A 26,815-nucleotide genomic window follows, 5' to 3' on the forward strand; every position below is an offset into this window, starting at 1 on the left:
TTATGGTTTAGATGTAAAATATTGTGGAGAAGTCTCATGTTTGGAGATTGGTCCTGGTTGGAAGGAATGGGTCACTGTGAACATGATATGGAAGGGTGTACTCTTATCCATGGCTCCTTCTTTCACAGTTTCCTGGGCACCATGTGGTAAACAGCTTTCATCTATCATACTATTCCACCATTCTGTTTCTGAGTTGGAGCCAATTAACCATGGACTGAACCCCTGAAATCGTGAGCCAAAATAAAACGCTTCTTTTTTAAGATGTGGATATTGGGTATTTTGTCCAGTGATGGGAAAATAACTACTACAGAAAACTGGTGCCAGGAATTGGGTCATTGTTACCTGACCCCATGGTTCAGAAGCCTTTGGAAATGGTTTGTAGGAAGAATTTGAACAGATTTGGAGAAGCTGACTAGAGAAATCCTAGAATGCTCCAAGCAGAGATTGATGTACAACACTGGTAAGAGTTCTGAAGACCAGGATGGTGACAGAAATGTGAACAGTAAAGGCCAAGCTCAGGAGGTTTCATTTGGAAATAAGGACAACACTGGCAGTTAGACCAGAGGTCATATATGTTTTGACAGACAATTTATCTGCAACCCGTCCATGTCCTGAGACTTTGCAGGAGACTGAGATTAAGGGCAGTGGACTAATTAATCTGGTGGATAAAATTTCAAGGAAGCCCCATGTTCAGGCTGTGGCTACTTTTAGCCAGTAAAAATCAGAAGCAAATGGCAGAACTAAATTATTTGGAAAGCTTGCAGTTTTACAAGAAAGGAAGTGTCTGAAAAATTAGGGCAAAAAACAGCATAGCTGCTGAAAAGATTAGCATTAAAAAGAAGCCAGATATCTTCAGGGGATCTTAGAAAGCAGCAAAAGGCTATCTATTGTGGAGTTAAAGATGCAAATCCATAAACCTCTTACGGTAATTCTTCAAACTGTGAATTTTCACAGACACAAAGGGCTCTCACATTGTGAATATTTTTAGATGCAAACAAATCATGGAAGTAGCTGACGTCTGCCAGACATTGTCATCATTTTGCTGCTATGCACTTAGTAGGTAGTGTGATAGTATACAGTAGTATAGTGCTCAGTCAGAGCCCAGGATGTCTTGAAGAAAGAGGAAAAGCAGTGGTGATATGAGGACTGCTAGGGAGCACAAAGCAATATACACTGTGTATTTGTGTCAAAGGTGTGTAAGATTCACTTCGTCGTACTTAAGAACAAATCCAACTTGTGAATGAATCCAATTTAAGAACATTCTCCCAGAATAGAATGTGTCCACAAATTGGGGACTTACTGTATCTGAAGACAGTCTTGGGATGCCTGGTCATTCAAGGCCACCTAGGGAAGTGCATCCCTGAGTTCAGCCATGGAGGTACTCAGAGGCAACTGCAGCTATGGTCCAAGGAGGCCCAGCTACTGCTCAGGCTGGCAGCAGATGTCAGCATCATCCCTGTTGTACTGGTATTCCATGCATGCAGAATATAAGAGTTATAGAGTCATGCAAGTTTCCATGCAGATTTGTAAAGATTTGGGAAGTCAGAGAAAAATGTGTGAGAGGGTCGTAGCTCCTGCCAGTACACCTGAAAGGGTCTGTGTGAAGCCACAGGAGTGAAGCCAAAAGGAAAAGGGAGACCCCAGGAAAGTGGGAATACCAGAAACATAGATCATCTACTGAGGAAAGCTGCAAGCAGTGAACAGAGCCACCCCAAGAGAAGCCATGTGGGCTACAACTGGAGATACTGTAGGGGTGGGGCCATGCAAGCCCTTCAAAGCTCATATCTTGATACAACCTGCCCTAGGTGCTAGACATAGAGCTACAGGATTTAATATTTTTTCTGCTGAATTTTGGTCTTTGCAAACAATTCAGTTCACAAGCAGAACTGTTTGGCAAAATTATGCTTCCGTTTGCAAATTCCACATCAGATGACGAACATGACCATAGCCATCTTCCCTGTGCAAACGTGAACACAGCCATCATCCCAAGAATCATGGAATTAATTAAGTTCATGAATCAAGGTACACTGTCTTTTTTTTTTTGGTACTGAGGATCAAACTCGGGTCCTTGTACTTGTGAGGCAGCAGGTGCGGGAACCATTGAGCTAAATCCCTGGCCCCAAGCTACCACTGTATTGTATTCTTCAAAGTTGCTAACAGTAAGTAAATGTACTAATCATAAAAATGTGAGATAATGCATATGACGGATAACCCTGATTTAGCCATTCCACAATGTATACATATTTCAAAACATGTCCTAGTGCTTGCTTTGGCAGCTTATATACTAAAATCAAAACATGTCCTATATGATAAACACAGTGGTACCCTGGCTCACGAATTTAATTCATTCCATGATTCTAACAAAGATGAGGTCACCATTAGCATGAGAAACTGAAAAAATGTAAACAAAGTCTTTGTAAATAAAGAGGGGTAGAGGGGTTGAAGGGAGGGCAGGGGAATGGGAAAAATCAAGATACATCATCTAAAGGTACAAATCTCCAGTGATGAATGTCATTGTATTGTACACCTAAAATGTACCAATAAATCTAATCTTTAAAAAAGATGAGGTCACATTTGTGTTCATGTGGGAAAGATGGCCATGGTCCTGTTCATCACTAGATGGAGGATTCTCAAACGAAAACAAAATTTTGCCAAATGCTTCTGTTTGCAAACCAAATTGTTCACCAACAAATAGCATTTGTGAACCAAGGTGCCACTGTAGATACAGTTTTTATTCAATTAAATATAAATGGAAATTTCATAAGTCAATAATATGTCAACCTAAAAAATAAAATAAATGAGCAAATAAGTACCTTTTTTCAGGAAGGATGATTTTTTTTTTCCTCATGAGTTTATTGGTACATTTTAGGTATAGTAGTTACATTCATCATTGGGATCTTGTACCTTTACATGACAGGTCTTGGTTCTCATTTTTTTCCCTTATCCCTGCCCTCCCTCCCTCGCTTCCCTATTTACAAATACTTTATTTCCATTTTTCATTTTCTCATATTTTTTCTTACCCCTTATTTCCTTTCCCCTACCCTTCCCACTTTCCCTACATCTTTAGCCCTTTTCTTCCTATTTCACATTGTCAATTATATCATTAGGAGCTTATGTACCCTTATAGTTTTTCACACCAGAGAAACTATTCAGTATTTATACATGTGTGACTTACTTATTTCACTGAGGAGTATATCCTCAATATGTATCCATTTTCCTATGAATGACTTTAATTTTTCAATCTGTATGGCTGAGGAGTATTCCATTTTATAGAAAAACCACACCTTCTTTCTCCAGTCTCCAACAGATGGGCAAATGGGCTGTTTCCAAGTGTTAGCTATTACAAACTGTGCCGCTATAAACATGGGTGGGCATATATCACTGTGATATTCTTTTAATTCTTTTGGAAAGATATCCAGCAGAGGGATGGCTGGGTCAAATAGAACCTCTAATCCCAGCTCTCCATATTGATTTCCATAGTGGTTGCACTAGTCTGCACTCCCACCAACAATGGAGGAGGGTTCCTTTCTCCAGTCAGTTTCTTGATAGCAGCCATTCTTTGTGGGGTGAGGTGGAATCTCAGTGTTGTTTTCATCTGCATCTCTCCAATGACCAGTGATGTGGAACATTTTTGCATATATTTACTTGCTGCTTTTACTTGTCTGAGAAATGTCTGTTCATCTCAGATGCCCATTTTTGAATCAGGTCTTTATATTTGGGGAGGGCTGGTTTTTTTTTTAGTTCTTTATATATTCTAGATAATAGTCCTTTGTCTGAGGAGCAGCTGGTAAAAATTTTTTCCCACATTGTAGGTTCTCTTTTAGTTCTGTTGATGGTTTCTTTTTCAGTGCAGCTTTTTAATAAGATGAGACCCCAACTGTTGATTCTTTCTGCTAGTTCCCGTGCTACTGAGGATTTGTTCATAAAGTCTTTTCCTATGCCAATGTCTTCAAGAGTTCTGCCTAACTCATCTTCCAGAAAATTTAGTGACTCTTTTTTAATATTTAGATCTTTAATCCACTTGGATTTGTTTAGTGCATGGTGAAAGATAAGGGTCTAGTTTTAATCTTTGGCAGGTTGAAATCCAGTTTTCCCAACACCTTTTATTAAAGAGCCTATCTTGCCTCCAGTGAGGATGGTTGGCTCCTTTGTCAAAAATGAAGTAGCTGAGTACATCTGAAGTTGTTTTTGTATCTTCCAATCTATTCCACTGACCCTCAGGTCTGTTTCTTTGCCAGTACCATGCTGTTTTTATCAGTGGATTTGTAGTATAGCTTCAAATTGGGAATTGTTATACCTGCTGCCATGTCTCTGTTGCCTAGGATGGCTTTTGCTATTCTAGGTCTCTTCTGGTTCCAAATGAATTTTTGGATTATTTCGAGTTCTGTGAAATATGGTGTTGGAATTTCAATCGGCACTGCATTGAATCTGTATAGTTTTGGTAGTATGGTTATTTTCACTATGTTGATTTTTCCTAACCAGGAGCAGGGGATATCTTTCCATTTTCTTATATCCTCTTTGATCTCTTTTTTCAGAGTGCTGTAGTTTTCAGTGTAGAGGTCTTTTGCTTCTTTTGTCAGATTGATTCCTAGATACTTCATTTGTTTGGATGCTACTGTGAAAGGAATTGTTTCCCTAACTTCTCTCTCAGTGAGTCTGTTATTTGTGTACAAGAAGGCTATTGATTTTTGGGTGTTGACCTTGTAACCTTGTACTCTGCTGAAAGTGTCAATTAAGTCTAGAAGCCTTTTGGGGGATTTTTTTGGATCTTCAATATAGAGTATCATATCATCAGCAAATAATAAGTTTAACTTCTTCCTTTCCTACCTTTATTGCTTTAATTTCTTTCTCTTGTCTAATTGCTATGGCTAATGTTTCCAGAACTATATTGAAGAGGAGTGGTGATAGTGGGCATCCTTGTCTTGTTCCTGATTTTAACATGAAGGTTTTCAGTTTTTGGCCATTTAATATGATGTTGGCTGTTGGTTTTTCATAGATAGCCTGCATCAATTTGAGATACAGACCATCTATTCCAATTTTTAGCAGGGTTTTTTTAATCATGAATGGGTATTGAACTTTGTCAAAAGCTTTTTCCGCATCTATCGAAAGGATCATATGGTTTTTGTCCTTGGCTCTGTTAATACAGTGTATTACATTTATTGACTTACGTATGCTGAAACATCCTTGCATCCCTGGAATAAATCTGACTTGGTCAGGATATATCATCTTCTTGATGATCCTCTGTATTCTGTTTGCTAGTATCTTATTAAGGACTTTTGCATCTATATTCATTAAGGAGATTGGCCTGTAGTTCTCTTTTTTAGTTGGGTCTTTCCCTGGTTTGGGAATCAAAGTAATACTTGCTTCCAGGAATGAATTTGGAAGTACAGCTTCCCTTTCAATTTTACTGAAGTTTAAAGAGTAGTGGCAGTAGTTCTGCTCTAAATGTCTTGTAAAATTCAGCAGTGAATCCATCAGGACCAGGGCTTTTCCTTTGTTGTAACTTTCAATTACATTTGCAATTGCACTGATTGTAATTGGGGTGTTTAAAATGTTTTTATCTTCTTTGTTCAACTTTGGTAATTCATCATAAGTATCTAGAAATCTGTCCATTTCTTCTGTGTTTTCCATTTTATTAGAGTACAGGTTCTCAAAGTAGGTATTGACAATCCTCTGGATTTCTGTTGGATCTGTTGTGACTTCACCTTTTTCATTCCTAATTGCATGGATCTGAACCTTTGCTTTCCTTTTTTTTGATGTTAGCTAAGGGTTTATTGATTTTATTTATTCTTTCAAAAAACCAACTCAATTCATTTATTTTTAATATCATTTTCTTAGTTTCTATTGTATTGATTTCTGCTCTAATCTTTATAATTTCCTCTCTTGTATGAGCTTTGGGTTTTTCTTGCTCTTCTTTTTCTAGGAGTCTAAGATTCATCATTAGGTTGTAGATTTGAGCCCACTGTTTTCCTAGTGTGGGCATTCAATTCAGCTATGAATTTTCCCCGTAGAACTACTTTCATTGTGGCCCACAGATTCCTGTATGTTGTATTGGTATTATCATTTATTTGTAAAAACTGTCTAATTTCTTCTTTAATATCCTGTGATCCACTGATTGTTCAGGAGAATGTTTTCCATTTCCATGTGTTTATGAAGTTCCTATGGTTTCTTATGCTATTGATCTCCAGCTTGATTGCGCTATGATCTGATAATATACAAGGGATAACTTCAATTCCTTTGCATTTACTTAAACCTGTTCTATGAGCTAGTATGTGGTCCATCTTGGAGAATGACCCACGTGCAGCCGAAAAAATGTATATTCTGATTTTGTGGGATGGAACACTCTATAGACGTCTATTAAATCCATATGTTCAAAAGCTTGGTTCAGTTCTAGCATTTCATTGTTGATTTTTTTGCCTAGATGATTGTTCTATTTGTGATCATGGCATATTTAGATTCCCCACTACAACTGTATTAGTGCTTATTTGGTTTTTCATGTTACTTAATATTTGTTTTATATAGTTGGGGCATTAATGAATATTTGCTGCATATATGTTTATGACTGTCATCTCTGGAAGGATAATTATTTTAAAACAAAACCAAAGCTTACCAAAATTTTCACTGGCTTCACTAGTTTCCTAGTTATGACACCTGGAGCTCTTAAACGAGTGGTTTCCAAAATACACCATTTTATTAGCAAGAGTTTCTTCAACTTATCTTCTGACACTGTGATCTTCTCTTTACCTGTCAAGAGAAGAAGGATGGAATAAAAAACCAGAAAGCAACATCCCATGGTCCTGTGTGGTCATGGCTGAGGTTCAGTACTGCCTCTGGCTGCCAAGAAAGTGCTACTTGTGCTTTTCATTTTTTGACTTTTTCTGCAATGAGATGGATGGGCCTCTGACTTTGGTTCTCATAGGCCCACTGTTGTGAAGTAAAGAAAATCCCTGTTGGGAAGGTGTTCAGTTTCCTCCTCTCCTCCATGTTGCCCAAGTTCTCCTTCCATGGAAGGACAAAACAGTGGAAGAGGGTAAGATCATTATTAAACCCTACTGGTTGGCATTTAGTGGAGAGTAAAGTGCTAAACACTGCAGGAAGCAAAAATGTTAACTGTCAGGAACCCTTTATCCTCATACATTACAGATTCTAACTGTAAAGCAAGAATAAGTACAACCTTAAGATGGTGTTTAAATGAGAAATTTGGCGGCCATAATTTGTAGATTATTTGGGGATGACTCCCAAACTTAGAGCAGTGCCCAAAAGGCTCAATACAAGGAAATGTTTATCATTATAGTAACCTCATCAAATGAACATAGTGATTCTAAAGAAACCGTATCTTCCTGATCTCTTATTTCACAGATGATGAAGTTACTTTTCTCCCTCAAACCAACCCAGCTTCCCTCCTTTGTTCCTTCCTCCCTCCATCCTTCTTTCCCACCCTTCCTCTCTTTCTGCAGTATTGGCAGACTGAATCCAGGCCCTCGTGCATGCTAGAGCAGTGCTCTATACCTGAGTTACACCCCCAGCCATTCCTGAAACCTACACAGCACAGGGCTGAGTCCCACACTAGCTAGAGACCCTGTCTGAGGGATTCTTTCACTCCCTCTGCTGTAGTGCAGGTTTGGTTTGTCCTCCAAAGTCCATGTGCTTGAAGCCAGGTCTGCAATGTGCTATCCTGAAAGGTCAGGTAACTTCTGGTGACAGGTGTCTGGGTCAGAACCTCTCTCGCAAGGGGATTAGTGCCTACCTTGCAGGACTGGGTTAGTAACTCAGAGGAGAGTTGTTATAGGGCATGGCCACCATGTGCTTGGTCTCTTTTGCACTAAGTTTTTCACTTCTCTGCCACATTGTGATGCTGCCAGGGGACTCTGGCCACTCTGCAATTTGACCTCTTCACTGTCATAGTCCACAGCCAAATGAATCTCTTCTTTCTCAGACTTTCTCAGCCTCAGGCATTCTGTTATAGCAACACAGGGCTGGCAGAAGGGGTGTAGGTGCTGAGGTGGGAATGCGGGGGGTGGTGGCCCTGGGCAGTACTGTGGGAAGGGAGCCCTTAACATGGGGATCTAACTCCAGGTAGCTGGTGTTAGAACTGGGTTAAATTATTGGATACCCTGGTGGCATCTGAAGACACCTGTAGGACCACATGGTGTGGAAAACCAATGCACCCAGCATCATCCAGCCCTTTCACTTTGGGGAGTGGAGCTTATCTCTCCCTCTAACCTTACCCCACAGTCAGTCGTGGAGTCACAGTAACCTGAAATTTACCCAATCTCTCCACCTCACACAGTTAGCTCACCTCAAGAAACAACAGGAGCGTGTTTACAATGATAACTGGCAAATGGCAAAAATTCAGTCCATAACTCATTACATTATTCATTCCTCCACCTTTCCCTGCTCATTGGAAACCAGGCTCCCTCACACCCTTCAGGCCTTTGCTAAAACATCTCCTGCCTGACCACCTTGGCAAACATCTCCCTGATCACTATCAATTCTTATTGATATAGTTCTTATTGACATATTAATTAACTTAGCTAACTGCTTATTGTTGCCCCCTCTAAATAAGACATGATTCCATTAGTTCAGCATCTTGTTTCTTTTATCGTTTGATGCACACCCAGTATCTAACGCCGAGCCTGGCACATGGCAGGGGAGGGGCGGTGCTCCATACATTCTATTAAATGGAAAACTGGATGGCTGAATGGAAGAATGTCTAAGACAGGGGAGGCAAAGACTGTTGAAAACATCTGTAGTCTGTGTAAAGGCAATAGAAGAGATCTAAGGAAGTCAAATCAGGAAGACATTTTTGAAGTAGAATGTGAACTGTTTATTTTCATGGTACTGAGCTATGTCCCCAGCCCCTGAACCTTGTGATCCTCCTGCATCAGCCTCCCAGAGTGCCAGAATTATAAGTGTACAACTACACTGGGTTGAAAATTTTTAAGTAAAAAAGAATTTAGTAAAAAGGTGGTGTATACCGGACCAGTGTTTCTCTGGCACCAGGGATGCACGGCCTGAGTTCCCCGTGACGTGGATACTGCAGCACCGGGGACCACACTGCAAGGAATGCAAAGCTGGAGCAAAAGAAGTAGAAGATACCCTCGGATTGTGTTTATCAAATGTTCTCGGCTCAAGGCAGTCCTTATGACTGGCTTCAAAAATTATTCTTTTTTTTTTAATATAGGTAAACATATTCAGTGGGTAGAAATTATTTAAATCAGAAATTCTGAGTGCATGTACTGACCCTGAAAACCACTAGGTTTTACTAGCATGGATATACAATGGCTTTTATTTCTTATTAAGCACATAAAACTTGGAAAATGTGATGACCAACTCTGACAGAACGCTGAATTAGCCAGGACTTCAGAAATGGACCCCAAATGGTACTACTTTCCCTGAAGCAGGAGTGCCAAGGTGCTCTCTGGGGCACCGGCAGATCTTCCACAGAGCCCTGTGCATTCCGCCCTGTTCTTCCCTACATGAGACCACAGCCAACGGCATGTGAATGAGAGTGTGGCCAGCGGGCCAGGTCTACCACATTGTCTCATTCTGTAAATGTTTGTTTGCCGGAAGAAACAGCAACACCCATTCATTTGTATGTGGCCTATGGCTGTTTCTGCCCTACATCAGCAGCATTCTCAAGAAGCTACAGAGACCTTATAGTCCATGGCACCTAAAATATTTAAATATTTACTATCTCGTCTTATGTAGAAAAAGCTTGCCCCTGCTTCAGGAAGATGAAGGGAACAAGCTATTGCTTTGCTATATCCATTGTGCCTCCTATTACCCAAAGTCCAGGTTGTATTTCAGCATGTGAATTTTATAACACTCCACAGCTGGTGGGCTGTTTACTGCTCTTAACATTTCTATGACCAAGTCAACTGCATAACATCTCACAAAGCATCCAAGTAACTGTGTGACATATTTTACAAGGAAAATGCAGACCACTTCTCAGAGGAAGAAGTATCTCTGTTTAGTATTCAATATTAAATGGAAAAATTATGTTAAGAAAATCCATTCCCCAATCCTCAACTTCTGCATTCACTCTTTCCTAAAACGGACCTATCTAATAAAACACCATGGACTTGTTTGTTCTCTTTCTCCACCACATATCCGATCACCTCTTCCCTACTTCTCAGTACAATTTTTTGCCTCTCAGCCTTCCTTATTTTCAATCTGCTGCATTTCTCGTGAAGTGCAAACATCTCTTGGGTAAATGATAAAAGGGGGTGATTAGATAACACAGGGCACTGAGGGAAAAGCCCTTGAGAGCACCTGTCTCTCTCATCTTCTCACTGCCCAGCCCTGCCCACAGACCACCCACTGCTCCTGTGTACAATATCGTGGAACCAGAACAAAAGAGTGGGCTGTGTGTATGGCAACACACAGCACCATGGTTATTCCCACTGAAAAGGGCCAGAGAAATAGTCTCTGTTGGAAAATACGTGGGACTGGGGGGTTAGTCTGATAACAAGGACTGCTTTAGGAACTTAGTAATAGGGCAGCTGTTTTTCATAACTGAATGAATTAAATAGCTTTTGTTATAACAAATGACTTTATACTAAATAAAAAATGACTTGTTTAAAGGTTTTAAATAGACTAAGAGCATGGAGGCAATATATGAGGAGGGACATCCTTTGCAAATACTTACACACAGGGTAACAGATACCAGTCATCAACTTAAAATTGAGATTTAAAAAATTCTGGGATTGGAATATACTTGAGAAAGAAAAGGAGGAGAAAGGAAAAAGGAAGGAAGGCACTGCCTAAAGGCATATGCTGTGATACAGCCCTACGGTAGAAACCTTAAACGAGCAGAGTGAGGAGATAAGAGGCCCGGGCTGGGGCATATGAGAGATGAGGGAGATGAGTGTGGAGATTTCCAAGGGAGGGGCTGAGCTCCATGGCAGGGGGTTACCTAGTAAATCAGTGAAGAAGCTCTGGGAGTGACTGGCAATGAGACTTTTAAGTTGTTTCTGGAGCTAATGTGAGTTTTCTCTTCCCTTGCCTCATTTTTAAAAATTTTTATTTTATTTTATTGGTACTGGGGATCGAACTTGGGACCTTGCACTTGCAAGGCAGGTGGCAGAACTACTGAGCTAAATCCTAGGCCCTAACATTTTAATAAAGTTAGGTATCAGTGGATTTTTAACAGCTGGAAAATGAAGATGTGGGTGATTTCATGCAGGAAGAGTCAGGGTGTGCCAAGGGGGAAGACAGCAGACACAGAACCCAGCAAACACAGGGAGTCTCCATGTTCAGCAGCCTCTCCCACCTTGCCCTCCAGAGATTCCCAGAAATCTGAGATGGGGCTCATCCCAGTTTCATCTTCCTTTTGAAAACCAAGGAGGCCTTGGTCCCAGCAAGCTAGGACACTTGACAAATCGACATTACAAATAAATTACCAGCAACCTACAGTTTTGATTCTAGAACTCATTTTTTTCTCTAAAACCGTATTTAGAGCATCTACATTGGACAGATTCACCAAACATTCCTTCTACATTTAAAAAATTTTAATTTACTACAGCCTTAGGACACAGAAAAGAAATACTTTTCCACTTGGCCAGGGATAGACAGTAAGCCCCCTTTCCTTATAGACAGTAAGTGAAGGCCAGGGTGTATCCTGACAACCAGATCTGAGCTCCAAAGTGACCTGCCCTGTCTAAGACAGGCCTCATTCTAGCCCTGAAAAAAAAGTTTGTACTGCAGTCATGGTGAAGTTTCTGACCTTACTTAGAAAAAGAAATTTTAATTTGCATTATATTTTATTATTAGACTAATTGAATGATAAAGTATATATAATACAGAAGCAAAAGCTTGTTTTGAGTTGAAAATATTTAAAACTCTTTGACATTTAAGTATTTGGGAGCTACTACACTTGCAAAATAAATGCTTTAATCAAATATTTCGATTTCTTAATACCAGTGTGATGTGGGACAAATAGTGTCGTATTCTAGAGCCAGGGAAAGAACAAGAGAAAACACTAAGTTTTCAGGTATCTTTAGGACAAAAGACCTTGGATGGTAAGACGCTTGGATGTGGCCTGTTCCCGTACAGTGCACATTCCAACGCACATCTGTGGTCTGTTCTTTCAGCTCGTGACTCTAAAATTAGAAGGTGCAACTTGGAAGAATGTTAAGAAAATCATCAGAAGGACCACAGTGGGAGGTGATCAAGAAAGCTACCATGGGTGATCTGGGGTTAAATTTAGAAACTATCTGTTTAAGTCTTGGCACAATGTATTAAAACCAAATCTTAGGATATTCAAAACCAAATAAAAGGGTCATTTATGCATTCAGAAACAGCAAAAGAAGTTTCTACAACATTACATGTATTTTCAAGACTAAATAGTCATACTGGTATAGCACAGCAACTGTCAATGACATTTGTCAACATTAAATAATAGATTTGGACTCTGTTACTCATTCATTGACTCGTGTGACATCAATTTGTCACACAATTGTCATGTACAAGCCCAACCGGCTGCTGTGGGAAGGTGGAAGACAAAAGCTCATGTACAGGCCATTGTATGTCATAAACATTTGGGATCCTTTCGCTCATTCCTCATGGCCACCTGCCAGCTAATCCAGCCAAGGAGAGGTTACTGTTTCGAGTGTCAAATGATCTCACTGCAGCTTTCAACCTAGGTCTGTGTACACTGAGGGCCTGGATTTGTTAAGATGCACGCTGCTCCTCCAAGAGGGGAGAGGAAAGAGACAGATATAGCCACTGTGCCACAAAGAGGCAAACAAACTCTGGCCATCAATGGCTCTGATGTAAGTTCCACAGGAGAGAACCCAAGTATCACTGGAGTCCACCCTCCATCCCTCCTCGGGCTGGCATCTCAGCCATGCCCAGAAGGATGGGTAGAAGTCACCTGCACAGAAAGAAAATGAACACATTCCAACATTAATCACGAAAACATGATTTCCTGGACTTAAGAGTTAAATAAAATCACTAAAGGAAGCCCTTGGACAGATGTCTGCTTTGCTTTCATAATAATTTAAGCCCCTTTTCCTTACACACACAGAGACGCACACCTGCATGGTAAATATATAAAAATCTGTCAAAATTATTTCTGTAGTCCTATGAGATACAAGGACTTAACTAGTAACTCTGGGGATATAATCCACGCTGTGACAGAAAAGAAGGGCATGGAAGACCTCTGCAGAGTCATCAGACCTTTCCAGACCTTGTCCAGCAGAGGTGGCAGCAAAGTGTCTGCTCCCAAGGAAAAGCCAGGTGTCTACGCCACCATGAGGGATGCGAGAGACAAAGAAAGCAAGTGGAGAAATTCCTCTAACATTTCACAAGTGCATTCCTGCACCGTTCTCTGCTCTTTGTTTTTTACTTTTGAAAGCCCACATTCTCAGTTCTGTTTGCCTTCAGTGCCCTGAGATGCTTCTTTCATGTTCACAGCACAACTTGCTTAAAATCCACAAAGCACAGGTGTGCACAGAAGGTCACAGCACACCCGAGGGCAAGTGAACTCCAAGGCACCCTCCGAAAAACAACTGCACCACTGCTGAGGAACCTTCAGTGACAGCCCAACCAAAATGTGGCTGGGTAATCTCCTTTCTGAATTTTACAGTAACAATTTCTTTAAAAAGAAAATCAAATAAAAGAAGTTAGTGTTTCCTTTGGGCTGTCATTTCAAAAACTGTGAGAGCTTTGAAAAAATACAGTATTTCTATGGCTTTCACATAAAAATAATAAAGCAAGGATTCAAATGCTGTCAGAGGACAAAGGTGAGAAGCTATTTAGTTTTCTGGCTTATTTTCCCAACCAGAGACCTTAAGATAACACCTAAAATGTTCAATTTTCAGAGAAAAACAAAAAAACAAAAGCAAGAGAGAAACAGTAAATAAGAATTTACAGTGTTCCAGAGGCAAGGAAAGATAAGAATCTTGTCTTCCTCCTTTCATCTCAGGAATTTAAAATCAATGCCAGTAATGTTCAAGAATTCCATTTTAAGGCATATCTACTGCTTCAGAAATACTTTCATATTTACAAAACAGATGTTTTCTTCTCAGAACAAAACCCGTTTTCACTGGGAAAGATGAACACATCTCATACAGGGAGAAGAGCAGTGGGTACAGATGTCCTGAAGTGGACCAGCGTTTACAATAGGTTTCGAGTGTCAAATGATCCCACTGCAGGCATTTATAGGGAGCAAGAGAGGGCTGGTTAGAGATGTGCGGGACTTTTTAGTGAGACAAAGATTTACTTGCTGTCTCCCCTATGGGTAAAGCAATGAAACTCTTTTTACATTTGTTATAATTTTGAAAAGGAACATCGTGGAACTGATCTTTGATAACTAGAAAGGAAACCTCAAATACCCTGATGATCTTTCCCTTCTCAAACGCTGATTTCCCTCTCTTCGAAGAGGCAGTAGGAAGATAGCAGCATTGAGAAGCAGAGACGTGCAAGGATGGGAGGAGAGGAGACGATGAAATGAGTCAGCGAGCCAGGGAGGCTGGGCTGGGGACACATTACCAGGGACCTGGCTTTTCCCAGTGCAGCCCATTCTGCTGGGGGGGAGGGCTCCCCAGGGAGCAGGAGCCTGGGGACCAGCCCTGGGAACACCAGAGAACCCCTAGGGTGACTCTGGGTTTAGGTCATCTGGAGACATACGATAGGAATTCACTGGGCACCTAAAATAATTCTGGAGTAAAAAATGACTCTCGTAATAGCGGAAAAAAGACAATTAATTAACTAAAGAAAGAGTAGGACTGACTCCTGAAAGTTAGCGCTCAGAAACCTCCCGAATATGAAGAAAAGAGCAATAGAAGGGAGCTACTCCTGGAGTCCCTCAGTGAGGATGGACGCCTTGCGGAGAATCAGGTGTCCTCAGCCCTCATGTTGGGAGAACCTTTAAAAATGCAACACAAACATCAGAATTCTAGATTACTTGCAGAATATTTCTTTTATGGAGAAATATATATATATATATATATATATATAGTGTTTTCCCCCTTGCAGCACATTAACTTTTTCTGTCACTGTACTTGTTCATTCTTACGTCTTTCTGCGGGACAAACTGTCTGTGAGACAGATACTAAGTCCTAGGTACAGGCGAATCCAAGGGAGTGTGGGGGGAGGAAATGCGTGGGGGAGTAGCGCACCACGGCTGGGGCGCTGCTGTCCTACAAGTCAACGCCGGCCCTGTAGCCCCTGCTAGGGGGGCTCTTTCCACCCACTGCTGGTTTGCAGTGTTAATTCACTGCATCTTTTGGAAACTTATCACCTCAAAGATTTGAAACAGAATAGAACTATAACTTTTTTCCTATAATATTTTTTTACTTTTGAAAGTCACTGTTATGATTTTTTTGTTGACAGAGATCGTGTGGCTCAACTATTTTTCCTGTGCCAATATTCTTGTGCACCCATTTTGTTACAGTGGTTTTATGATAAGCTCTAATACCTACTACACAATGGCCTTACTAATTTACACATCTGATAATTTTTATTTATGATCACCATTATTCTTCTACATAAAGTTTAAAGTCATTTAGGGAATTAAACCCCTTAAAATTCTCATTATAATTAATTAAATGCATAGCACTTTACCAAGGGCTGACACGTTCATGACAGTGAATCTTCTCACTCAAGGGAGTGTGCTTTATTCTTTATTGAGGATTTTTAAGACACTTTAAAAATTCTTTTTTTAAAACGTTATAATTTCCCCATGTAGCTCCTGCCTGAACCTGGTTTCTTCACAAAAGAGAAATAGCAGTCAAGTGAACAGGAAGGAGACGTGTAAGATGTGAACAAAGGCTGTGAACACAGACTGCGGAAAAGGGGAAGACGAGCTTGGACACCAAGATGGCACCGGGGGCTTGGGGACCCCAGCAGGGGCCTGGCAGCCACACCCCCTACCCAGCCACCAGCTTCTTCCAAACAATGAGGTCATTTCTGAGCTTCTAGCTCCCATTCTTGTAACTTCCCCTGGCATCCAAAGGATCCAGGAAGAAACTTTAACATCAGAGACACACATTCCTATGAAGCATCCTCAGCAATAGCCCCATGGAAGCAGACTCTGCTGGCTGAGTCTGAAAGAGGCAATGATAAGATCGGCTGGGGACAACCACAAGGATGAGAAAGGATGTAGCCTAGCTCAGCACAGTTTATTACAGCACCACAGATAAGGACAGCAATGGGCCAGCATCCCCACCCTGCCCATCCACAGGTGCACAAGCAATATCCCAGTCCCACTGTGTCCTTCGAAGAGAAGTCCAGACCACTATGCCAATAACCATGTGAGAGTCTCCTCTAAGAAAAGGATGTCTTGTACTATTCACCAGTGTTACTCTCTGTATTCACTGAGATTTTCAATTTCCCTATTGACTAAATGATAAAGTGGAGCCTGCTTCTCAATTCTGATGCTGTTTTCAAGGAATAAAGGACACAGTTGAATTTATACTAAATAAAGAGAGAAGATATTGCCTGACTGGGCCGACAGTAGATACAAACGACCTGCAGCCCTCATAGAACAGATAGCTGTCAATTGCCTCATAACTTGGCACATACAGTTTTTTCCATGAAAAACAAATCACATATTATGTTTACAGCCACACATATGGTTTGACAGATGACGACTTTCTAAAACACTTTCTTCAACACACAGGTCAGGAAGCTGAGCGCTCTCTATTCAGGCTCATTTCCAATTATTCAACAGATGATGATTCTGAACTGGGAAGTTCCACACAACAATCCCAGCCCACAGTTCCTAAATCCCCTAGTCTCCAACAACTACAAGAGTTTGTTTCTCATAACCCTTTGGAAACGATCTTTCCCTGACTTTCACATGCCTCTGCTGCTGCTGTGTAATATATGCACCACATGGTTTTAATTTAGGAAAACCCTGAATTCCAGACCTGTGTCTTGCACACTGACTGAGGCAAGGGGCCAGGATACTGGAGGGAACTTAAGCAAGTCACAGTCTCTCCTGTTCCTACTTCCTCATTTAGAGAAAAAGGATATAGGACCAGAGGGCCTCTCAAAAATACAACTGTAGTTAAATTCTAGGATTCTAGGTTTATATACTGAAACACACAACAAATTATATGCTACTTTGAATTATGTTGAATTTCTATGAAAGTATAGGTATTTACCTTTGGCGTTATGTTGGCCAACTTTCTGTTACTGTAACAAAGTATCTGAGATAATTAACTTATAAAGTATAAATAAACACATTTATTTGGACTCGTAACCCTGGTTCTAGCCCAAGACCGGGTAGATCCACTGCCTTCACACTCTGGGGGTGCACAGAGGACAGTGATGGAACCTGTGGGAGCATAGACTGCTCACCATGGTGCAGGAGGCAGAAGTGGAAGAGGAAGAGGCGAAGTCCCACCAGCCCTTCTAGCCACTGGCTCTCAGGGACCAAGGATCTCCCTCTAGGTCACCATTAAAGGCTCTACCACCTCTAAACAGTGCCACCTTGTGGACAGAGACAATAAAACAAGAGCCCTGAGGAACGCTCAGGATCCAAACAGCACTCAAATCATGTGGAAGGAGCATGGATTCCAGTTGCTCTAAAGTAATTCAGGGGTTCAGTACCTGCTCTACCCAGCACAGAGGAGATGGCTTCCATGATGGTCTTGTAAATGTCAGCATGGGACAGGATGAACACAAGGGTCCAAACGGTAATCTTAAAAAGAAAAACGAATGTCAAAATCACAAATGTCTTTGAAGGGAATCAAAAGCAAATTTGGTATTAGCCATAAATATATGAGAATGAAGGGCAATGTTTAACCTTATATAAGAGAATCAGGAGTATCTCTGAAGACAACAAGATTTTATGAGTAAGAAATGTTCTATATCCCTAAGAGGCCAGATTTATAATTTCATTGTTACTATAATTATATTGTTTATATAGGTTAAACTATGCAAAATAGGAAGAGAAGTTTTTTAAAAACAAGCAACAGAACACTTTATAAATATATATTGAATATTCAGAAACAGCCGGGGATTTAACTCAGTGGTTCTGCCACCTGCCTCGCAAGTGCAAAGACCTAAGTTTGACCCCTGGTACAAAAAAAAAAAAATTCAAAAACAACAAATTCTGACATTTAAGAATACAAATCTCAGCCAGGTGTGGTGGTGCACACCTGTAATCCCAGCACTCTGGGAGGCTGAGGCAGAAAGACGGCAAGTTCAAGCCCAGCCTGGGCAATTTAGCCAGACTTTAACTTAAAAATTTTTTAAAAGGAGAGGGTTTGAAACTAGAAATGTATCTCAATGCAAAGGTGCTGGATTCAATGCCCAGTGTGGCCCTTTTAAAAAAACGTTAGTCTAAAACAAAAACATTTTTAAAGATTTAATTTCTTTAAAATACAAATGAACCAGTAACTGTTACTTCCTGCAAGTGAAACATAGTTATTTTAAATGAGCCTGGTACACTATACTTAAAACCCTACAGGGTGAATTGGGAGAGAGCCCTCATGGGGTCACTCATGTAGAATGCTGCGGCGCTGGGCAAATCTGCAGGTTCTCTCCCCTGCCCTGTCCACATGGCCTCACCTCTCTCCTCGATAAAAGTATGAAAGACAACATCATGCTGCTCTACATCGTAAACGTTAGCTTCCTAATGGGGGGACATTTTTGCTTCAAGAGTTCGCGATAAGGGAAACCCGTATGAAACCACTGGAAGAAGCTAAGGGAAAGTTTCCCTTTCATGTTTTTCTATAAACATTTATTACAAAGTCAACCTGAAATGACTCAGGCAATGTCCTGTGTCACTGAAGTCTTCTGGCTTCCATCTGTCCATCTGGTGAATGACACTCTAGTCGACACCTTGACATAATGCCAACACTCATCTCCGTGGTGGAAAGAGGAAGAGCAGCTGTCCAAAGGAGAGCACGCCGGGGACATTAAGTGGAAAGGGTGAGGACTCGCACAGTCCTGTTTACACAAACAAGATGCACAGGAGAGCCAGGCTCCATCTCTCAGAAGAGAGTCACTTTGCGTTAGTTATCTGGTCCATCTGCACAGGTGAAGGGGCAGGGCTTCAGGGGGCTCTCTTCCCTGACCCCTCACGCCACCCTTTCTCCTCAGGGCCAAATTACTGGATTTAACTAAGAACAACCCCGCACTTGACTCATATCATTTGAAGTCAGCCTTCGTGGGGTGGGGGAACCCTAGTGACAACACAAAGACTTTCAACTGGATCCCACGCCAGAGCTGGGCACAAAGGTGGAGGGCCACGTGGTCCCAGGGCTGCAGAAGCACACAGGAGGGGAGGGACAAGAAGAAAAACTCTGCTCCCTGCTGGGTCAGGAAAAGCAGACTGAGTATGGCCTCAGTGCCTTCCCCTCACACACCCAGAAACAGGTGTAACCATTATCCATGGTGCCTCTGAGACAGGCCAGACAGTCTGCACCCATCATGGTCAAGTCAAATGTGGAAGAGGCAACTTCTGCCCCCAAGTGGAGAATGCTCCAGAGTTCAGGTACTTAGAGAGAACCTGGGAGAGGAAGCAGATCCAGGGTAAAAGGCCAGCGTTGGGCCTGGCTGGAGAAATGTCCTAAGGAGCTCATTCCAGGAGTAGTCTTATCACAGAAATCACTTCCTAAGTGATGACTGCTGTCATGGGACAGTCCGCCAAAGCACCCCAAGGCCATGGGGACCTTTGGGGACAGTACTCAGCCCATGGGAAACCTTGGCTCTGAACCCCAAGGGCCTGAGGCAGAGGACAAAGGAGGAGAACGAAGTAGAGATGTCACCCAGACCCCATCGAGGCCACACTGTGCCTTCAGCAGGGCTTCAGCAGCTCCCTCGGCAGTGATCACAAAAGCCAGGACGGAGGCACCAAGAATGTGGAGGCCAGGGCAGTCTTGATTCACCATCCATGGGTGCTAAAAGCCATCCTTGCCTGAACCAGGGCGATGAGTGTGGTGAGGGAGGAAGAACACACACGGAGCATCAGCGCAGCCCTCAGAAGCATGTGGCATCAATCAGATGGACACTGAGGCACAGGAGGGTCATACAACTGGCTCACTGCTGCCCAGCACTGGGAAGTGGCTTTGTACCTGGCTCGAAAGCCTCTGCGAGGTCCCTGCTCAGGCCAGGCTGCCTCTTGAAGAGCCAGCGAGACAGACCTGCGCTCATCATTAGACACTTCCTCTCTGAAATGAAGGATTTCAGTCTTTTCAGCCTGGTGCCAGGAACAAAGTCAAAGCACCGACTTCCTCTGAGTCAGATCAGTGGGGCTTTATGCGGTATGTCCCCACCGGAGAACCTTCCCGATGAAACCTTGAAAATTAATTTCCGACAGGAGTAACTGTTTTGCTGCTGCTCTAGGAGTTGTTTTGAAGTTTGCTTTGTAGTTTTGCCATAGCTTACTCAGTTTCCAAGAAAATTACTGAAGGAAAGAAAGATCAGAGGACCACATTGGAGGAACATGAGAGCAGGGGAAGGGATTAGACTATCTGTTCTTGTCCACCCCAGTGAAATTTATCGTCTCATGGGTGACACAGGCTGGAGCAGAGAGGCCAAAATTTCTACTCGGCTCTTTTCCCAATAAATTTTACAATAGGTTACAGGAAGCTAAGGTATTAGGCTTTCAGAAAGGGGAATGAGAAATAAATAATTCTAAAAACATTTCCCTTATTTCTGTTAGAAGAAAAAGGGAAAAAATGGCCACACATCACAGAGATAGATCGAATGTTCTTGTTTAGTAAATAACAAATATATTAAAAGGGCTGTCCTTTCATTTCTCCTGACACAGGGAGCAGCTGAGGCTAACGTGAGAGCCTTGTGACCCAGGAAACGGGTACAGATGGACCAGAAGAGGCAATACATCTTGTGGTCTAACTTAGCTCAGGGCAGCTCTAAAGATAGTGTTAGCCAGGCTTGGTGGTACATGCCTGTGATTTCAGCACTCTGGAAGGCTGAAGCAGGAGGGTTATAAGTTTGAGCCTAGGCTTGGCAATTTAGCCAGACCTTGTCTTTAAAAAAAAAAAAAAAAAAAGTTGATGGTGTGGTTCCGTATGAAAGCTCCAGTACTGGATAAAGAAAGGGGAGTAGGAAGAGAAGAGGGGAGAGGAAGAGAGGAAAAGAAAAGAGTTTGTTAAAAGCCTCTGTTGTCTTTAGGTATATGGCAAGTTCCAGCATCATCAGGCCCTCTCTGGAGAAGACAGGACCGAGAGGCTTGGTGATGCCAATGGTGTGCAAACAGGCAGAGAATGACTCCCAGTCCCTGGGGACCTGCTGGGCTCATCCACAGAACCCTCTGGACTTTGCAGATCAATGGAACCATGTAGATGACTGGATCCCAGGTCTGATGCCTACAGTGGCAGTTTTGGGTCTGTTCTCCTTGTTCCCAATTAGGTCGGAGAACTTAAATTGCCACCGTGACACTCCCTGGCCCTAGCTGGGCTGTTGGGCTCTAAGCTCCTTTCCATCTGAAAGTGTCCATTCCCCTACCTCTTCACTGACCAGAGGTGGGGGCCGGGCCTTATCGATCAGCAGCACCAACACTGAGCACTCTGCCTGCTCAGGAAAGGCTCCCTCAGCAGGACACAGCCAGCCGGTGCTCAGGACCAGCTTCTCCCTTGTCTGGCACTGCCCCGCAGAGCTGGCACTTTCTGGCTCCTGTGTGAACCAGGCAGAATCCAGTGGACATTCGGCTTTGCTTTTTATCACACAACTGAATTAACAGAGTGTTTCCCTTTCTCCATAATAAGGGGCAGGGGAGAGAAATGAAGAAAACACAAGGGAGCACAGCAGACACAGATGCACTCTACGTGACTGTACTTACAGGAACAACATTAGACAAGGAGGCCCACAGGAACAGGAGGGTGTAGTTCGCACTGTGCCCTTCTGCCATCCCCTCTACCACCTCCAGCACAGCCTGAATAAATGTCTGTTTAAAAGAAATAAAAATGGTTGAACTGTGGCTTTAGGTCAAAGATTGATACCAGCATGAGATTGTGAATCTTCCTTTCATCCCAGAGGAGAGCACAGGGTGCTGCAGACCTCAGCAGAAGATGCTCAGACCTGGAAAACCACCGCCCGCCTATAACAAATGACCACATGTGAGGGGGTCCACACCAATGGTGTCTGATCAAACTCCTTTGTCAGCAAACACTTACTCTTAACTGTCACACTTTATTACCGTCTTCACACATACTTTTAACAGATGAAGCTAAGGAACGCTTACTGCAGAGTTATCCTTTTCAGGTTTGTATGCTTTTATATCTGAAATGCTTTCTTCCAACAGTGCCAGGAGCCACCTTTTGGATTTTGACCAGTTTCTGTGAGAGAAAAGAAGAGCCTGTTAGGAACGGGCATCAAAGGGGGAATGTATGGACTTAGAATTCTTTCCCAACAACTTGTCTTCATTTTCAGGCAGAATTTTCTAGAGGTCCCCCTTCAGAACTCGGCCCAGAGGGACAGTTAAGGGGTCAAGGCCACCACATTCGAGTGTCTTTGTGAATCAATTTTGGATTCCTAGTGGAAAGGCACTGAGTAAGAACACAGATGACCACTGACTGGCTCGAATTCCTTTTGCCATGGCTGCTGTCAGCTGATGTTAGGCTGGAAACCTGGCACAGGCACCAGCTGCTGGATGAAGCCAGCCAAAGTGGCTCCCAGCTTCCAATCCTCCCGGAGTAGTGGTCACTGTCAACTACAAGCTGAAGTCTTTTTCTTCTCTTTTTGGTACTGGGGATTGAATTTGGGTCCTTGTGCTTACAAAGCAGGTGGTGGAACCACTGAGCTAAATCCCCAGCCCTACAAGCTGAAGTCTTAATCCCCATGGTGGGTAGTAGGAGAGGGTCTTTGGGCGGTGATTACAGGGAAGCACAAAGCCCTCATGGAGATCGGGCCCTTGGAAAAGACCTTGGCAGAGGCGTGTTTGTCCCTGGGACCTCTCAGGGATACATGGCGAAGCTGGCAGTGGGCGGCTGGGAAGACAGCCCTGCCACAGCACAAAGCCACCTCCTACCCCCTGACCAGGAGCCCCAAGGCTCGGACTTCTGTTTGTCAGTCAGACTATCTGATGGACTGACACATACAGCAACCTCCAAGGGATTAAAAAGTCACACTGTTATTGCATTCGAATCATTCCACAAGCCCTCATCTGAGCCAGCTGTGGAAATACACCTGGCTACATCTGACTGTTCCTCAGAGAGGACGGGTGCCGTGCTTCACTGAGCAGGACCCAGCTGCGCCAGCTACGGACCGGGAAAAGGCCTGGGAGTGGGTGCTCACCCCTGCGCATTCTTTCATTTCGTTCATGAGAAACAGAAAGAGGCCTGAAGAAGCACACCTCTCCTCTTTTGTTCTTCCTCAGTTTACACCCACCAAGAAAGCACAAAGGTGGCAGAAATTGCTTCTCTCCCACGAGATCTGGTGTCACATCTCCCCGCGAGGGCACAGAGGGGTACACAGATGGCTGAGGGGGGTGGGGCCAGCAGGTCAGTGCCAGGACACAACTCTACCTCAGCAGCCACTCTGGCATCTGGGTCCCGTACTCCACACTCTCATCATAGATTTGAAAATGCCGGTAGAAGTCTTCGAGTTTCCTCTTGTGTGAGAGAAATAGGCCTTTCTTAAAAAGTACGTTGACTGTGGCCGGATAGAGGAGACGCCTATGGAGACAGAAACACACCCAAGTTCAGGCCCCTGGGCCAAAGGAGAAGCCGTATGACACAAGGGAGGGCCTAGGTCAGAGTGACCAACTATGGGCAGGTAACATGTGCCCGACTCTTCTAGAGAAAAGCCAGTCTCAAGGGTTCTTAGTATTTATGAACTGTGGTCAAAACAATTCAGAGAGAACTGAAATTGTGTTCTATTTATCTAAAGATTTAAAAATTCTTTCATAGCAAACATATTATATGCTGAGGAATATGAGGATAAGCAGAAATACACTGATTCAAAAAGCTCAACAAGCATTCATTTAGAAAATACTAACAACTCAGGTAATGGCCCCAAGACTGCAGAGAGCAGCAATCACCAAAGAGAAGCAGCATGAGTCATCAAACTTCCTGATTTCCAAACTCAAACTAGTGTGCACAGAAATATAGTACTTAGCAATAATTTTTACTGTACATGAATAAAGTTGTCACTGTAGCACACTTAAGTATCCAAGATATTCAAGAATAGTCAATATTCAAAAATAAATACTTTGATCTCAAAGGTAGCACCGAAAACATTTACATTCCTTCGGGTTCTCCTTCTCAAACTTTCAAACACATCCAAGGATTAGCTTTCTTCTCTCACAGATACTGGGCACGCTTTGGCAGATTTTTAGTTGGCTTCGTTATTTCTGCTTTACCCCAACCACCACCTCTAACACCACATTAAAGGACACTCTGCTTTCAATCTTAACTGCGGAACTGTGCCTTCTGAGGTAGGGGCTCAGGGGAGGACAGGGGCCGTAGAAAGATGCTTCATGAGACAGTTCTCCAGATCTCTTTACACCATGCAGAGTTTTTCTCAGGTTCCCATGTCCATCTTTAACTTCTCCAGAAAGCTTCAGGACATGACTGCTCCCTCCACAGCTCTCCTGTCTCTTGGGACCTCACTGCCATGGCAGCCCGCGGACTTAGCCCTGAGGCCCACAGGAACTCAGCCTTCACTGCCCTTTTTGAAGACCGGCCATCATGCAATGATTCCATTCTCTCCCTTGTCCCCACCCTTTCTCTCCATCCTACTGATCGCGAGCTGCCCTGAATGGTGATTTAGGTGAGGTAACTCCATGTGGAACAGTCTCTGGAAGGACTAAGGGGAATTACACAGATGTACTGTTTCAAAGTGACTGTACTGGCTTGTGTACCATGAAACAGGAGTGGAACTGCCTGTTAATTACAATTTAAAAGATTTAGAGGAATCACTTAGTAACCTAGTTATGTAGACTTCATTAATCTGACAGGTAATTTGTGAAGCCCAGGGTGCTAGTTTCCATCTTTATTTGAAGATTAAAGTTTAAATGATAGTAAAGCATTGAATTACCTCACTAAACTGATCAGGTCCATTGTCCCATGAGGGCCTAAATCTTCCAGTTGTTCATGGAATTCTTCATTCAGCCGTCCCACGAGCTGATACAAGTTGGAAGTCCCCAATTTCCCCTTCATCATTACATACAGCTTTTCATGCAGTGTTAGAAAGATATTCTTTGGAATTGATGCTATTAAACAGAGAAAACTATTTTCAAAGTCAGTCCCAGCTCCTAGAAGAACCTCTACCCTTACTGCATCAGGAAGGGCCTTTCCCAGCATCCTCGCAACACATGAAATTACCTCCTGCAAATAAAGTGGACAAAGATTCAACATAGATTGTGAGATAGTGAAGTCTAGAAGGTGATTTGCTTTATGGGATGATGTACAAATGGATAATTTAGATGGCCGGTATTGCCAGCCCCTTCCTCCTCCATATCAAGAACACACAGTATTTCACATTTCCCAGCATTCTAAGAAGCTATCCTGGCCTGCCTCGCAAGCACAAGGTCCTGAGCTCCATCCCCAGTACAAAAAAAATAAAGCTATTCTGAAGGCTCCAAACATTCTCTCCTTTACCACCTCAGGCCCTGCCCCTTAACCCCGTAGCCATCAGCCCAAACGCCTCCCACTAATTTCTATTATTTCTCCGAGCTCTTCTTGCATACTAGTTTCACCAAGAAGCCTTTTCTAACCATGGGTAATTCTGACCCCACTATTTCCTTTATTTTAGAATCTGTGTTCCTTCCACCATACACATTTCTGGTTAGACTGGGGTGGTGAGAGTATAAGGTTAGTTTTTAACTAATTTCTTTTATTGTGTTTTATTGTCTTTAACGTAACTTTTCAAAAAAAATAAATTTTAATTTTTTATTTCCTCATTCTGCTCTGTGTGGATTCTGTGTATTAATTTTATAAAAGTCAATGAGGAATAAATGTTCCAATCTCCTCTACGGTTGGCAGGACATTAAGGGAGGGATAAGAAGCTGGCTCAAAAGTCACCGTTCACACATTTCACCTATTAGGCAGAAATATTTAAGCACAGAAGGCCCCAGGGAGGACACAGGTGAAAAGCTTGGCAGTTTTTGTACACCTGCAGTAGGAAAGGGATGTGTTGCCATACAGATCAAAAGCCCTCAAAGTATGTGTGCTCATTGGTCAGGATTTCTCCGGCCCATATGTCAACAGCATTAAATAGAGAATTTAACCAACGTGTTGAGATCTGCATGCAAGCAAGAAGAAAAAGTAATCATGGTATTAATCACTGATAAATTTGAAAAGACACTTTTTTATGTCAACGGCAAGAAACGCATGAGACAACATGCAAAAGGACCTAGGAGCCTAAGAAGAATAAAAATGAGGTGGGAGAGAAAGAAGCTGCAGAGTGTAGAAATCAAGTATGAAGGCGGAGGAGGGGCCAGCTTTGCATATGGGGAGGCAGAAGTTGGACGGCCACCTGGCAGCATGCTCAAAGTGCCACTGGCAGTCCCTAAGTGAGAGGGGGGACTCAAGAATGGGGAAGTCAAAGCAGGCTCCCCCTCACCGGCCCCGTACAGAAATGTCAGAAAAATCCACACAGGACTGGGATCGCAGCTCAGTGGCAGAGCACCTGCCTAGAAAAAGCCACATGAAGGGGCTTTCCAAGCAGGGGAATTCTACCTGCAGCAAGCAGAATCGAGCCAAGAGGTACAGCCTGCAGACAGTGGTACACACAGCAGCAAGACAGGGACTACAGCATCTTGGGTGTTATCACAAGGTACAGATACGGATTCCAAATATTCTCTCAAAAAGTATCTACTGGTGAGGTCATCCCATCTTGTCCACATCTCCTTGAAATGTAAATATATCCAGCTGCCAATAATTGGCTTTTC

General features: G+C 42.7%; 1 protein-coding gene across 1 annotated transcript in view; it reads right to left on the reverse strand.

Moving 5' to 3' along the window:
• The window catches only part of LOC104857735 (24-hydroxycholesterol 7-alpha-hydroxylase), a 53,980-nt gene that overhangs the window by 19,921 nt on the left and 7,244 nt on the right, over positions 1-26,815 (reverse strand). Inside the window, exons 3-8 of the mRNA XM_010617812.3 lie at positions 24,961-25,135; positions 23,448-23,597; positions 22,166-22,259; positions 21,764-21,868; positions 17,563-17,653; positions 6,611-6,744 (exon numbers count right to left, since the gene is read on the reverse strand). Coding sequence (XP_010616114.3) covers positions 6,611-6,744; positions 17,563-17,653; positions 21,764-21,868; positions 22,166-22,259; positions 23,448-23,597; positions 24,961-25,135 — 749 coding nt within the window. The remainder of the gene's footprint in view (positions 1-6,610; positions 6,745-17,562; positions 17,654-21,763; positions 21,869-22,165; positions 22,260-23,447; positions 23,598-24,960; positions 25,136-26,815) is intronic.

This window comes from Fukomys damarensis, unplaced genomic scaffold, assembly GCF_012274545.1.
Source record: "Fukomys damarensis isolate Sample0158 unplaced genomic scaffold, DMR_v1.0_HiC HiC_scaffold_20, whole genome shotgun sequence".
Taxonomy (NCBI): Eukaryota; Metazoa; Chordata; class Mammalia; order Rodentia; family Bathyergidae; genus Fukomys; species Fukomys damarensis.